Source organism: Musa acuminata, chromosome BXJ1-5 (genome assembly GCF_036884655.1).
Source record: "Musa acuminata AAA Group cultivar baxijiao chromosome BXJ1-5, Cavendish_Baxijiao_AAA, whole genome shotgun sequence".
In the NCBI taxonomy this organism is placed as follows: Eukaryota; Viridiplantae; Streptophyta; class Magnoliopsida; order Zingiberales; family Musaceae; genus Musa; species Musa acuminata.
The window spans coordinates 153,671-169,416 of NC_088331.1; the positions used below are offsets into that span (position 1 = coordinate 153,671).

The following is a 15,746-nucleotide window of genomic DNA, read 5'->3' on the forward strand; positions in this document are numbered from 1 at the left end:
AATTTTTCTTTTCTTCTATTTTTATTCCATCGAGGAGATGAGCCATGTGCTTTTGGGAGAGCCTTAGTTCCATAGAGTTCAACCTCTAACCTTTATCCCATGGAAGCACTCTTTCCCGCCCCTCCCTAACAAAATCGAAACCATTCCCACTCGGTTTCAACTATCTATGTTAATCATAAATCTCGTAACTTAATTGATAAGATATTTTAAAGATTATGATTGAATTCTAATCAAATATCTAATTATTAATATTTATATAATTTAAATCTTGAAATTGATCTTGATAAAAAAGAAAATCCGAAATGCCTAGACCCTTCCTCCTCTTTCACGGCAACATCTTTTGTGATGTATAACATATTTGATAATACATTATCGTATATAATATGTTCGGTGATACAACTAGATCAGTAATAGTAGTCTTGGAAGAAGTAGGAGAGAGAAGCGAGAAGGGTTAGTTCCTTGTAAGGATCGATAGTGAAAGCAAAGATATTTCGATTCAACATACTGGAATATACTATCTATACGGATCTTCTATCGAATCGATAGGTACCACCTATATCGAATGGTATGTTTTAGTACGATAAACCTTACTTTCAAATTGAGTTAAATTTATAGTTTCATGCATGGACTATTAGTTATAAGTCAAAGATTTTTCTATTAGTTACGAATATCATTCATAATCTTTTCTAAATCTTGGATTAAAATATTTTGAACGTAACACCGGAAGGAAATGGAAGGTGATGGTAAGTCCTAAATTTGCGAGAAGAAAATTTATTATATTAAATAATGTAGATGATATATTTATATATGTGGATTTGAATATAAGATAAATTATTTATATAATAATGATATTGACAAATGGGACATTGTGATCGGAGTTGTTTGGCATTGAAATAACAACTGTTATATCAATGGGTTAGGATTAGGTTTATGATTTAGCATTTCAGACTGCCCAAAAATAATTAAATCTTGGAAGAAGGTTCGGCTCGCCTTATTCACACGACGGTGACCGCCCACCGTTAAAAAAATATATGTCGTACGATCAACTCTCGTCGATTTACCGACCAAAAAAAAAAGACGGTCAAAATCCAATTTTGTTGATGTTTGACGGGGATTGAAACGGGAAGGGAGAAGAGGGTGTGTCAGCGCGTGAGATTTGGAGAATGAGAAGATTCCTTGTCCTTTGTTACGAGAGGGGAGAGAGAGTCCGATGGAAGATCGGGAGAGAGAGACTTTTTATTTATTTATTTTTATTTGATTTCTTTTCCTTCTTATTATTCCTAAATTATTTATGCCTTGGCGAACGAAAAATTAGTATCGTTAGATTTTAAGCACTCTTTAAATTTTGTTTTTTATTTGAACTAAAATACCCTTAGTCTTACTTTAATTTCAATAACATGGTCATGAACCCATTCTTTAATTTCATTAATATGTATTTTCTTCATCTTCTTCTTTGTTTTTTTTTTTTTTATTATTCTAATAAATTTTTTTTAGATAAATCATTAAAAAGAGAGAGAGAGAGAGAGAGAGAAGGAGAAAGAGTTTTCTTTGCTTTCACGTAGTTTGACTTGGCATTCCGACGAATTTGAAGTCGACCGCATTCGACGACGAACCCACGGATGGCGACATTCCGACAGCAAAGCCCGGAGCAGCATACTGTCGTTGTGGCAAATGTCGAGATTCTCGTGGTTGGGGCAAAAAAACTACGTCGCCCACATCCGGAAGGCAACCGACGCACTCTCGTCTCCACCACGAAAGGAACGGTAAAAGTATATCTATCTGAAAGAAAATGTGATGGCAGAAGAAAGGCTGCATCGTTTTTTGATGCCTAAAACGAACACACCCATCAGAGGATGGATGCACCCACCACCCACACATACTATTTCTTTTCTTTTCTTTTTCTTTTTTTTGATAAATATATGCACAAAAGAAATGTGGAAAAATTCAACTATTACCATAATAGATTTCGTCGTGTTTAAGCCACGATTCGGAGGATACCCCCTTTTTTTTCCTATTAAAATAATAATAATAATTTCTTCTTCGGTCAAAGTGAAATTTGTGATGCTTCTTCGGTCATACGACGTGATATGGATGTCGATTTTGAGGCAGCACGACAAGCGTTGATCCTTCTCCAGACTCCTTTTTGCCGATTCGCAATAAGTAGTAGTAACCTAAAGGATGCGTGATGACCAAAAACTCCCCCACCAACGCATCCAACTTCGTCGCATAACTCGACCTCGAGGCGAAAGAACATGAACGTCTGTCAGGCATTAAAACAAACATCTGCGAGGCAGAAAGGTGGAAGCTTTTCCATGGACATAAAGGGCATAAAAGGAAGGAAGAGATAGAGACAGAGAGCGAGAGAGAGAGAGAGGGACCGTCGAACTCTTTCTTATCTTCCTTCTTTCTTTGCCTTTCTTCTTCTTCTTCTTCTTCCTATATTATATATGTTGGCGAACGAAGAATTAGTAGCTCCATCTTCGTCGCAACGTCCCTTTCTCTCAGGGCAAACTCCACGACCGTCCGACGAAGGGTTTTCATCGCAACATCTCCATCGCCATCTCCATCGCAACATCCACGACCCTCCGACTTGAGTTGCGAATCGTAACCTTGACCGCATGCAACTACCATCGGTCACACCCATCGACGAAGAGTTCAAAGATGACAAACGAGCGATTACCAGACCATGTCCTTGATGGCGACGGCCCACACGTCGCCCTTGGGCGAACGCGCGCGGCGTGTAAACCCTTGAGGGCCACCGCGAGCGGTCCGCCCTTGAGCGCAACGCAGCGTATAAAGAAAGGGGAAGGTCGAGGGCGAGGCACAAGTAGAGACTAGAGGCGCTCCGCGGATGGATGCCCGGGAGGAGTTCATCTTCGCTGCCATGCGGCCGCGCGTTGTGAATCAAGAAGCTAGGCATCTGCTCCTGCATACTGCTTCCGCCATGATCGCGTTTGCCGCCAACGGCATCCTCTCCGCGTTCCGTGTCGAGGACCTCTGCTACGTCCTGCACCACTTGGTGTTCTGCGTCGTGGGACTCGCTGGTTCTCTTCTCCTCTTCCTGTCATATTCAGCTCATAAGTTCCCGACCGCGGCACGGCGAGCTTCGTCCATGTCGGAGGCGGTCGTTCGTCTTCGTCGGCAGCCACGAAGGGTTTTCGCCTCCGGACTCGTGCTGTTGCGTCGCGACGCCTCCTCCTTGTCTGCCTTGTTTTGTTCTGTGTGGTTTCTTGCAGCCTTCGTTTATGTCGTCAACCCATGCACTCTCTGCTACAACGGAACGGTCTGGGGTGCTCTCTTCTTCTCCATCTGAATCGATGAAACCATGGCCCGCCCGGCGAGCAGCATCGCGATTTGGGCGGTCGGTCGGTTCCACATCTCCATAGGTGCCTTTTGTCGTCCTCTCTCTGAGGGTGTGATATAGTTTTGGCTTACTCTGTTTTTGGTCTGTCGCCGAGTTCGGTGTCCTCCTGTCGCGCTGCTTTCTTCCACCTGATTCGTAAAGCTTGTTGCAAGCCATGAACCGAGTTCGGTGTGCTCTGTCACCGAGTTCAGTTTCCGCTATATTGCAAGCCATAGAATGAAGTTGTAGCACTCTGTTTCATTTGGTCCTCTTCTTCTTTCTTCTTCCGTTCTCACGACTGTTTCCTTCATGCCACTGCTATCCAACGGATTATCCCACAATCTAGTCATTGCCTTTCACCAAGCTCATCCCTATTCAGATTTCAGCCCACAATCTAGTTATCTTTATCACTAATGATAAGTAAAATATATATATATATATATATATATATATATATATATATATATATAATATAGTAAACAATGGATGTAAGTTTTAAGTTTTTTGCTTTCCAAAATCTCAAACAGTCTCCAGCCTCCTCATTCGAGGACCAACTTATTGACTCCAGCATAAGTTCATCCGACGCATGTTTCCATTTTGTGGGTGGGGTTATCCTCGAGTTCACTTGATGAATTTTGATTGACTCCATCTTTGATGAATCAAAATTTTGATTGCTGAATTTTGATTGACTTCCATTGTTCAGGTGCTTCATTCAATCTTCCTTCTGGATCTGACCCGATGTCATTAAAATATATGGACAAGAAACAATCGATCACATTCTCTAGTGGATCTAGCAATTTGACTTGTATAGCATAAGCAACATACTGTAGAATCATACCAGCCACATTGGACTTCTTTGAGAAATCCAAAATTATAACCTCTGCTTCTGGACCTTCCTGTATAAGTTCATAGGAACCTGCGTTTGTAGATAAAACAAGTTAATCAGCATAGTCAAATGTCAAAAGTGCTGCTTTACATGCATAAATAACCAAGTTATGCTTGAGAAACACCATTCCATGAGGCAAAGTCAAGAAAGATTGGCCAAGGACTTGTTGTGTCTTGGCGGAAATGTTTACATATGACAGACACACTACTGTGAGGGTGCAAAGATCCTCGAGTGAGGCGATAAAACAGCTTCCTGCACAAACTTCTTGGGATTGCGAGGGTCACGAGCCCAACGGATCTCACTCATGTTTGGGGTCTCCACAAATAGCATGGTGAACTCGCCAACCTTCTCAGCATTCCCTTTCTTGCCAGCCCTGAGCACCAGACTGTTCTTGTGGAAAGAGAATATTCCATTGCTGAGACGAAGGATATCCCCAGGCTCGAAAGCTTCGCACTCACTTCCCCACATCTGGAAGTGAACTGATGCAGTCTCGTCCGCAACTAATGCCAAGCAAGTCATCTCTTTCCCATCCTGGGTAATGCTTCCCTTCTCCAGCACTATGAATTGTGTGTTCACAGTATTGGTTGCCGCAGGAACTATGTCTTTCAGATGCACCATGTTTTCCATAGATGAAAGGAGCCTGCAAAAACCAATAAGTATATCTGAAATGCGATGCTTCTGATACTAGCACACAACATTCATAAAAGGCTTAAGAAATAAATTGCTCAAGCTTCTTGGCATAATATGGTGATACAAATTAACACGGTCTTGGGGAAGAAAGGCTGCATTCTTTTATGCTTAAAACAAAATGCTGATCGGTGGATGCGTGCACGCACACACACTAGTTTCTTTGTCTTTTCCACCACAATGATAAGAGAGGATTTCTGGCACTTAATTTTGCAGAGTGATGTTGAATTGTAGATTAAGCTTTCAAACCAGGATATATCAATTCTTTCTCAATAATCTATACACAAAAGAATGTGGAAAACTCAAGCAAACCATCTTTTATTCAACTATTACAAAAAACATATTACTCATGTTTAAGCCACAATTTGAATACCGTTTTTCTTTTCTTCTGTTAAAGTGAAATTTGTGATGCTTCGGTCATATGCCTTTCTTCCATGTGACTCCAGACGGCTTCAAATCATAGGAAGAAAATATAGGCAGATGATCATAGCTCCATAAGGTATTCCTACAGTTTCTGTCTCTATTGATCCAATGCATGGCATCAAAAACCATGACAGATGCACATGTTATGCATATGCATCATCTAATACATTGACATCAAAACAATCTTCATTTGGATGCCGATTTTGAGGGAGTACGAAAGGCATTGTTCTTCACCGGTTCTTCTTGATTCTCAACAACTGACCTAAAACATGCATGATCCTATAAACACTCCAAGACATCCCAACTACGTCGTCAGCCAAACTTTCAGATGGCAACCATCATCCACAAATTTGGTGTTTTTAGGTATCATGAACAGAACTAGGATTTTGAACAACCGTGAAATTGAGCTCCAGTTTGATGCAATTGAAATCGTTGGAAGGTGACAGAAGATGAAGTCTTTCAGGCATTAAAACAAACATGTATAGCACGACAACTGCGACGCAGAAAGTCACAAACCTTTCCATGGATATGAAGTCATAAAGGCAGAGAGAGAGAGAGAGCGAGAGTTTCACCTCAAGGCGTAATCTTCTGTAGACGGAGCCGATGGGGAGGGAAGGACTTTATGGAGCGGAACGGGGAACGGCTTTCTCTTCCCATCCATTCTTTAAGAGTCGTGACTAAATGTACAAGGGTGTCGCCGCATGACGTCAGCGTCCACTAAAAGTGTCTCGTATTTACGATCTTGTCAGGTACCAAGTCTGATAGTCCGATCCAACGGTCCAAAATTCACGTTCTACTCCTCCATGATGCTTCCCAGCGCGTGGATATAAAGTAGCCTTTAGGTGCGCCGGCCCATTCAACCATGCTACGTCATCGCCCATCGAGAGCGTCCAATTTCTTCTATGACACGTGCTGCGTCTTATTTACTATCTTCGCACGTGCAAGGGTGCCCGGTGCGGTGCGGTGCGGTGTGGCCCTCGTTGTGTATAACTAAGGAATGAGGCGATGGATGAGCTAGAGGGAGAAGGGAGTCGTGGGAGCGCTCGGCGGACGGATGCCTGGCAGGAGTTCGTCGTCGCTGCCATGTGGCATCGCGATGTGAACCAAGAAGCTAAGCATCTGCTCCTGCAGACTGATTCCGCCATGGTCGCCTTCTCCGCCATGCGCATCCTCGACATGGTGGCGCCGCTCTCGGCGTCCGGTGGTGACGATGATCTCGTCTGCATCCTGCACCACTCGGTGTTCTACGTCACGGGTATCGCTGGTTCTGCCCTCCTCTTCCTGTCATATTCAGCTCATAAGTTCCCGACCGCGGCAAGGCGAGCTTCGTCGATGGCGGCGGCAGTCGTTCGTCTTCGTCGGCAGCCACCAAGGGTTTTCGCCTCCGGACTAGTGCTATTACGTCGCGACGCCACCTCGTTGTCTGCCTTCTATTGTAATGTGCGGTGCGTTGCGGCCTTCATTTACGTCGTCAACCCTTGCAGTCTCTGCTACAATGGTACGGTCTGGTGCGCTCTCTTCTTTTCCATCTAATTTGATGAAACCATGTCCCCGCGAGCAGCATGGCGATCTCGATCACAGTGATTCCATGCCCGAGGTGTGCTGTAGTTTTAGTTTTGCTCTGTTACCAAGTGCACTCTGTTACCGGGAAGATTGCAAGCCATGAATACTGTTTCTTTCGCCCTCTTCGTCTGACTGTTGTCTAAGAGATGATCCAGAGAAAGAGGCCAAAGATTGCTTTCTCGATGGCCATAATGGTTGCCGAATAGAATCACCTAAAACTTTTGACTCCCAAATGACTTCCACTCTACATGTCTGCAAATTGATGGTTCCTTCAATCGAATGAGGCAGCGCATAGCTAAGGTGTGGTTTCCGCCATCTACGATGCAATCGAATGACTCTTCCGAGGAGATCAGTCGGTGCACTGCGCTATCCAATCAATTGGGGCCACTATATAAAATCCCCTGGCACGCATATAATAAACACACACATAATTGTCGACCACTCTGAGACTTGAGTTGTATCAAGGCATGTGGATTCATTCAAAAACATCTCGACAAGTTCAACATAAATTGGAACATACAGTGAGTGACATGAGAAATTGGTAGCAGATTAGCAGCATGACAGTAGTGCATGAACGATACACTTGGACAAACGACTCTTATGAAATTTCATGCAGACATAGCTGAATCATAAAGCTTGGTGCTACAAACAACTACATCGGGGAAGTGATGCATAAGGTAGATCACACAACCATCATTCCATTCCATTTGAGTGCAGAACATATGAGTTTACTAGAATTTGTTATTGTTCTTGTAGAACTTTCATATACTTGGTTTGGAAATCAAGACATTATTAAGCTCATTTGATGTCAAGTTAGTCGTTTGAGGCCACAAACAACATGTCAAATTCACCTAAAATATTGTTGAAATCTTGTAGGGATTCACAGGATGTGTCAGTAGATGATGCTAGAACATAGTGAACAAGAAGTGGACCAAATCTATTACTTGTTTTGTGTGAAAACTGACTGAATCTAATACAGAATCCGATTTTTTCTCCAGAATTGCTCTGTCAATTTAGCTTGCCAGCTAACACCCTTCTCCTCCTTGAAATAAAACAATGATAATAGTATGGAGATAAATAATAAAGCAAAGGTTGTCTTAATTTGTTTGTGTGTGTTCCCATTCGATGTGCAAGTATTCATTGGTATCATCAAATAAATCACCGATGAAAACCTCGTCCGCTTAGTCCGTCCTCTTCCCGCTTCTTTGAAGCTGATGTTTCTTGTATGCAGAGGGTCACAAAAACCTGGCACTTTCCTGGTAGGAAGATTCGATGGCTGCTGCTAGTGTGCAGGTGGTCCAAATGGGGGTGGGAATGCCACGGTCCATGCATGCAACATCTCCTCTAGTCCACCCCAACACATCACCATGCGATTTGGTGCAGCAGGTGACAGTCCAAGTCCCAAGTCAGTGTGTATGCAATCTTTATGCAGGAGGCGGCTTGGAAGTGCATGTTGAATTCATGGCGTACAGCTTGGAAGGACTATGTCGACTGCTAGCATTTCCAGTGGTCCAAACGCTTGGGAGCCAATCATGGTCACCTGAGGGTGGCCTGAGCTCTGTGCAGGGCAAGCAGCCATGGCCATGCAAAGACAAGTGCTGCGTTGGAAACCCCACAAAGAAGAAGTGGGCGAGAAGAGGAAAAGGAGCTGCAAGTGTAGCTTGTGTTCATGCTTTTTGGATACAAGTAGTAGAGGCCAAAGCTGACGTTCCTCGTAGTTTCTTGGGACCAGTACTTGCTCATGTTTCAGTTCCATCGTCTTTTCCCCGACTTTAGGCTTCCTATTGACTTGTCTTCTTGAAATACCAACTCCCTTTTTTGTCTTCTTGAAATACAACTTCCTATTAATCTGGAGATTAATGCTGAATATTTATGCGCCACATTACGTATCATTAAAAAGCCCAATGAGTCAAGAATCTAATAATTTTGTTTTTTTTTATTTTTTTTTTCTAGAAGAAGTTATGATGATCGTTATCCTCCAAAATGGATGAAAATTATTTTCAACTATAATTAATTTTTATTTATTAATTATAATAATATTTAAAAATAATAATAAAAAAGCAGTGAACAATTAATTAATGGATAAGGGATATATGGGCATATTCTACTCTACTAAACATGGGAGTGAAAATTTATGACTCGGTGGGTACCTCTTTGATGAATTTATTTAAAACTGACACTTGATAAATCACGTATTCTTTCGAACTCAGTTCGACTTCTTTCCTCTCCGTTGTGTCGTCGTCGTTCGTGCATCCTTCCAGAGGCTGTCATGGCAAAAACCTCCTGCAGCATGCTGTGTGTCCTTTTCATCGCCCGGCCGGAGCTTATCGCCACTGCATTCGGAGGGGCATGAACATTAATGCATTTCCCGGATACGGAGGTCGGCTGTTGTGCGACCAAAATCTACTCTAATAAATTCATGCTTGGAATCATTCTCATTCTCTCTCTCTCTCTCTCTCTCTCTCTCTCTCTACTGCAACTACTACTACTACTACTACTACTACTAGTACTACTACTACCAAGCAGGAAAAGAGACGAACAGCGTCAGTTCATGGGCACGAAAGAGCTTGGCGTGCACTGCATTCTGCATCGTCTACAGAATCCGCGGCCATGGAGAGAAGATGAATCAGGCATCGTCGTGCTCAGTGTGCGTGTCTCTCTTTGTGAATACTGATGCACTGATGATGTCCTTCTCATGCTACTGAGCCGCCCGAGCCCACGAGATCATTTAGACCACTGAAGTCATTAAGTAATCTCAAGTGTATAGTTTTCTGGAGAAAGAAGAAAAGGTTACAGCATGCTTTCGTGGGTAAATCGATGATGATTTATTGAGTGATTAAAAGAAAAAGGCACTTTGGTTATGTTACCCTTTTCAAGGAAATCTGTAAGTTGGCACATACGATGTGGAGGATTGCTCTTTGGAATGCCGAGTGAGCGATCCCAAGAAATCCTCAGTAGTAATCTAACAACTAAAGTCGGAAGATAATAAAAGAGAAATAATGTGGAAGCCATCAAGAGGATGTATGAGGTGGAGCGGCTTTTGTTGAGCCTTCTCGGAGCAGTTGAATCTTTCCTGATCAGCTGGTCACTTGTCACACACCAACATTGGCAGACTCTGCAGAATTGTGTGGGTTTAGGTCCTCTACGGAGCATGTCAAAAAGAACCATACTCCATTGTATTCCATCATCAACGCTCGTACATTTGGGATCCACACACACTCGCATTTAGCCTTGTTCTTTAGTTCTTTGTCAGGCAGTTAAAGACATGCATGAGTTGGATTCATCAGATGCACACTGGCATTCCGTATATATTGCCCTCAGCATCCGTATCCCAGAAAGATTACGAATACATGTGCATGCAACTCGAAAGAAGGCCAAGTCTGTGCAGAACCAAGTGGTCCCGTAGGTACTCCCACCGTGATGGCCCAACCCTCGCCACTGTGTTCGTCCCCCCACCCGACGAACACAAACTATGCATGCAATCTGTTGTCATCGAGCGGGATTATGTGTGAAAGCAAGTTTAATTCCGAAACGACTATGATGGATAGATCACGAAAAGTGGTGAGGATAAATAAATGTTCAGAGAAAAAGGGTTTCTGGAAGCTTTGATGGTCATACGGTACTGTGGTTATTAAATAAAGCCTTTGCGTGCAGTTAAACAGTAAATAGTGACGAGAGTGAAGTTTCGGAGCCAACTGCTTGTGAAGGAACCTAAGAAGTAAGTGCACAAAGGCTGGCAAAAGCACTAAAGAGGGTCACTTTATGGTGTGGGGTGGAGCTGAGCTTTGCAGGGAAAGCGATTGGTCTTGTCATTGTTCGCCACTTTCTGATCTTTCCTGCCACCGTATGTCTTCCAAGATTTCTCTTTCTTCTATATATATGTATATATATATGTTCCATGTTATTCCATTAATTAAGATCTTTGTCCAGAGAAAACCAAACCAGGTGATGATCTTAAACCCTTATTTATTGGTCTTGGGATCATTACTACTGCATGCCTCTAATGCATGGAGAGGAGTTCGGGTGATTGGGCAGAGGAAATCGAGGAGATCTCTCTCTCTCTCTCTCTCTCTCTCTCTCTCTCTCTCTCTGCCAGCGAGAAGTGGGAGAAAGAGGAGGCGTAGGTGAGAAAGACCTCCCGTGCTGACGTTTTGTGCAATGTGAATTGCATCCACTCAAGTCCATCATGGCCACGAGGTGGATGTCTCCTCTGCCGGACCCACCTCTTGTCTCTCCTCCCCCAGTCATCTTAACTCTTTCTCTCTCTTCTTCACCTTTAAAACTTCCTCATCTTCAAGAACTTGCTTGTCATAACTTCATGTGAATCTTAGCTGAGTTTGAGTTTACCATCACCAGCAGATGATGTGTGCAGCCCATGAAAATACTGATGGTTTGGTATTCTGATACTGTGGTAGCCCAAAATCTTGGCTGGTGAGATCTTATGGCTTGTGTCTCTTTCTTCAATTCTTGGGGGAGACGGGTCCATATTTCATCTCATCTCTTTAATTGAAGCCATCCCCACTTCCCCACAACCTCTTCTCTCCACCAACACCCACAGAACTTCCTGGTTCTTCTCGTCCGACCATCCTTTTCCTCCTTTGGACCCAAAGCAGCTCGAGCGAGTTCTCAGAGATCTGTCCTGCTTCCACCGTCTCCTCATCACCATCAGGTTCCGTTTGCACCTGTCAAGACAGTGTCTTCCTCTTTCTTCTCTTTGGGCCATTTGACATGGATTTCAAGTAAGTCCCAGAATACTCCTTCCTTTCTCATCGTCATCCCCGGCTTAGGAACTCCTAGAGAAGAAAGAAGCCTTTTTCCATCCCAGCCATACAAGAAACTAGTTAAATCTTCTTCTCTGGAAGAAGTAGTGGCTGTAGATCTCCGGAAGGAGTCCAGAACACACCACCTGCACTTCCATCATCTGCTCTAGGGTTAAGGACTTTGGATTTCTTTGCAATATCCATATTTCTCAGCTAGTAGCCCTCTCATTCCTCAGCAAGATTGCACCGAAGGGGAAATTGACTTGATCAAGGCCAGAAACAGCAAACCCTAAGATCTGTCCAACGAAGAAGACCAAGAACTCTTGGCGTAGCTTTGCTGTACTACTATGTTCTCTAGCTTTTGTGTTTAGAGTTCCTTGCGTTCTTCCTGTCACAGATTTCTGTAAGCTCCAGAAAGCTTTTTTCTGACCCAAGGAGTTGATCTCAGCTACTGAAGCATGTCGTCTGCGAACTCCGATAGCTCAGGCAACTCGGGCGCTGCAAACGGCACAGGCAAGCCGAGCCGGTACGAGTCACAGAAGCGGCGCGACTGGAACACCTTCAGGCAGTACCTCCGGAACCACCGCCCGCCGCTCGAACTCTCCCGGTGTAGCGGCGCCCATGTGCTCGAGTTCCTCCGTTACCTCGACCAGTTCGGCAAGACAAAGGTCCACGCCGCCGGCTGCCCCTTCTTCGGCCACCCGCAGCCCCCGGCGCCGTGCCCGTGCCCCCTCAAGCAAGCTTGGGGCAGCCTCGACGCACTTGTCGGCCGCCTCCGCGCCGCCTTCGAGGAGAATGGCGGCCAGCCGGAGGCCAACCCCTTCGCCGTCCGCGCAGTTCGGCTATACCTCAGGGAGGTAAGGGACAGTCAGGCCAAAGCGAGGGGAATCGCCTACGAGAAGAAGAGAAAGCGGCCGCCCCCGCCACCGCAGGGCCACAGCCCACAGCCACCTCTCCCAATGGTAGCGGCGCCTCCTGCCGCGGCTTATGCTCGGCAGGCGGCCGATCTAAATCTGGTGAACGGTGCATACACGCATCACGTTCATGGACACCTGATGATTCCCGCGACGGATGCCGTCGGAGACGTGGTGGTCACCGACGCGCATCCCGGTGGTATGATACCACTCTCCGTGCTGAACTGAACACTTGAGTTATTTCCAGAAGAATTCCTTTCCAATATGATGTTGGACATAACGGTGGATGTTATTTGTGTTGGCAGACATTTAGATGGATCTCGCAACATATTTTGTATATCCTCTTTTAATGCTTATGGTTTTGCTTCGTGATTAGGGTTTGCTTTAGATTTTGGTGAGGTTTTGAGGAGGTTTAAAGTGGCTTATTCGTCTCCTTCTTCTTCTTCTTTGGATGCTTATTATTGTTGATGTGGATGCAAATGAAGCTTTGGAATTGATGGGTTCTGAAAAATGGAAGGTTTCCATAGAACATGGAGTCAATTGATTCTTAAGGTCGTTCGATGCTAGACATAATTGTGTGGTCTATTGCTTAATCATGATGAGCATCTTGTTCATGGGATTATTAAAGCTTGCGGAGTGTGATCTGATGTGTTCTTCTATCTACCTAAGGGAATTGTTCCCTTGTGTTTGTTCGTTCCTCTTAGGTTCACAAGTCGTCCGTCAGCTTCTCTTTCATCTATCCATTGGAAATTTAGCTTCGTTTCTCGCAATCAACCATAGACAAAAGAGAGACAGTTTGCTCCTCTCGCTAACATGATGAGATGAGCTTGAGATCGGAGTTTGGAGGGTACATGAATGAATGGTTCCCTCAAAAAAACCCCAATCACACGTATGTTGCATTCAGCCACTCATGATCCTTAATGAATCTAGTTTATGCAATGAAGCCCACAGAAACCGTTTTTTGCCTCTGTGGTATTTGGTCCTTGTTTGATCAACTCAGGTTTTCTTCCTCCTTGATTGGCTATTTACTCAAATTAATCTTTATCAAACTTGGTTCTTTTTATGCTTCGATTGCATCCCTGTTCAGTTTTGGCTACGCTCGATTCTCTTCTGTGATCTTCGTTTCATTATTTGTTCTTCCTTGGCGAAAACTGTTCCTCGAACAGAGAAGACTATGCACAAACTAATAATATACAAGGAGAAAGGGAATGATTCTGTCCTGGTAATTAATTCTATACATAGACTGTAGTAGCATTTGTGTGTCGTCCTAGTAAATCAAATTCGTGTCCAAAATAAAATCTAATTTTTGCTGTTACACATGAAATAATGAAGAAAGTTTTAACATATAAGAAAATAAAAATAAAATGGCCACTTACGTCCAACAAATCAGCATCGCTATGAACTTTCCATTTTGATATTTACGATTAAATAAATGATGTTTCGATCTTGTAGAGAGTCCTGCAGCACCTCTCTCCTCCTCCACAAGCTACCACGGTGTTGATGGCTTCTGCCATCGTGGTGAGAACCAAGCTGTATCCCTTTGGGGCTCCATAGTTGATTTCACTGTTCTTTTTCAGCTAACACTGTGAATGACAAATGTAGGCATTGACTTGCAAACATTTCCTGGCCCAACAGGCTCAGTTATTTTTGTCCTTTGGGAGGACAAGCTTCATAAGGTAAGGTGGGTAACAACAAGTATCTATCATAGCTTCATATATATATATATATAAAAGATGAATTCTATTGTTAGATCTGCGTCAGAACTGTATCACTACTCTCTTGTGTTATCTTGTCACTGAGGTGTCACCAAGCTTTCTCTTCTTCTTCTTCTTCTTCTTCTTCTTCTTCTTCTTTTCCTGCTGTGAGTTGGACGAAGGTGAAGTACGTCCATGGTCATAAAAGAATGGATGTTTCGTCTGCGGTGAGCAGCCATGAAAGGCTTTGGTGCCTTTTGATGCGATGGGGAGCGGTACTACTGTTAACTACCACAAGGCTAATTGCACATTGTATATTGTCTTACAGATACTGCTGCAGGTCTCAATCTTCAACCCCTGCAGCTTTCTTGTCAGATGATCTGCCTCTCTCCGAACCCTGACATCCACTCCACAGCTGCTGCAATGCGTGAGAGAGATGGATAATCTCAGCTTGCTTAATTACCATGACGATCATCTTTCTTTTCCTGACAGTGAATATGATAATGGTGATGGCAGGGAAGCCTTGGGTGTTGCAGGAGCAGCAGGAAAGCAACATGAATGTGACCAACGTGTCATCGCTCAAAAGCATCTGCATGTCCTATATAGCAGCAGGACACTGGAAGCCGACAGTTTTTACTAGCGAGCTATCATTGTTATCTTAGGATTAATGATCAGTCTAATTCATCCTAATTAATTACTCCATCCAATCGCTGCATGTCCTTTCACATTGTTGTCTATCTTTGTCATAAATAGCTCCAATTGCAATGCCTGTTTCCGTAATAGTACAACACTAGAGGGATCTTCTTCCGGGTGACTCTTGTCTTCTACACGAGAAGGAAAATGGACATCTGCCATAATGTCCTTTTTATAACGACACATAAATAATATGAACGAGCGTGTGATGGTCTCAAGTGGTGAGCTCAGCTCCAAGTTTAAACATACATACAATATCGAGCAGACTACATCATAATTCCTCATAACAATGGCCGCAACGATGACCAAGTTGGGAATTAATGAAGGTTTACTTCCACTCTGAAGACGGTCTACATTTACATGCTAAATTAGTAGGACAATAATATACACTGACCCCTATTTGAATTGGAGATCTTATGACTGTTCAAAATCTAAATCAAAGATCAAAGAGGGTTTGGATCATAGTTTTCTTGTCTTGAGTAGACAATAGCCTAACTTGGTGCATAACATGTTTGGAGAGACATAATGACATGGAAGGAATATAAGGTGTACGATTCATATCATACACCAATGTAAAAAAAAAAAGAAGGAAACCTTCTACTTTTGTGTGTGTGTGATCGAGTCGGTTACTTAATTACTCGCATCAAATCCACACACCGTATGGGCTTTGAAATGACTGGTGATTTCGTTCCTGTTATAGGAACCTCCTATCATAAATCAGATCAAGTGGTGGGTGGAGATGGAAGACTGACGACGTGATATTTTTCTTCTGACAGAGAGTCT

The 15,746-nt window shown here is 43.5% G+C and overlaps 2 protein-coding genes across 7 annotated transcripts; one reads left to right on the forward strand and one right to left on the reverse strand.

Moving 5' to 3' along the window:
* Window positions 1-4,299: 4,299 nt before the first annotated feature.
* LOC103983713 (uncharacterized) lies at window positions 4,300-6,040 on the reverse strand. Of its 2 annotated transcripts, none has more exons than XM_018826034.2 (2): window positions 5,912-6,040; window positions 4,300-4,869 (listed from the first exon to the last, which is right to left on the reverse strand). In XM_018826034.2, exons 1-2 carry the CDS (start codon window positions 5,998-6,000, stop codon window positions 4,434-4,436), a joined length of 525 nt encoding a protein of 174 aa, XP_018681579.2. In that variant the 5' UTR covers window positions 6,001-6,040; the 3' UTR covers window positions 4,300-4,433. The 2 variants fall into 2 exon arrangements, with proteins under 2 accessions (XP_018681579.2, XP_009399259.1); XM_009400984.3 differs by having other exon boundaries at window positions 5,856-5,977.
* Window positions 6,041-11,219: 5,179 nt separating this feature from the next.
* On the forward strand, window positions 11,220-12,951 carry LOC103983712 (protein G1-like1). Of its 5 annotated transcripts, none has more exons than XM_065181223.1 (2): window positions 11,220-11,571; window positions 12,111-12,951. In XM_065181223.1, the coding sequence occupies exon 2, from the start codon at window positions 12,121-12,123 to the stop codon at window positions 12,802-12,804; it is 684 nt and encodes a 227-aa protein (XP_065037295.1). In that variant the 5' UTR covers window positions 11,220-11,571; window positions 12,111-12,120; the 3' UTR covers window positions 12,805-12,951. The 5 variants fall into 5 exon arrangements, with proteins under 5 accessions (XP_065037295.1, XP_009399257.1, XP_065037294.1 ...); XM_009400982.3 differs by having other exon boundaries at window positions 11,222-11,641; XM_065181222.1 differs by having other exon boundaries at window positions 11,222-11,571; window positions 12,060-12,951.
* Window positions 12,952-15,746: the final 2,795 nt, after the last annotated feature.

What these genes read in the sequence shown, in the direction of transcription:
- LOC103983713 (XM_018826034.2), bottom strand. Translation starts at nt 6,000, where the DNA reads ATGGATGGGAAGAGAAAGCCGTTCCCCGTTCCGCTCCATAAAGTCCTT. An exon ending in ACAGAAGATTACGCCTTGAG is followed by an intron (nt 4,870 to 5,911) that starts GTGAAACTCTCG and finishes TGGTTTTTGCAG; the next exon opens with GCTCCTTTCATCTATGGAAA.
- LOC103983712 (XM_065181223.1), top strand. Translation starts at nt 12,121, where the DNA reads ATGTCGTCTGCGAACTCCGATAGCTCAGGCAACTCGGGCGCTGCAAAC.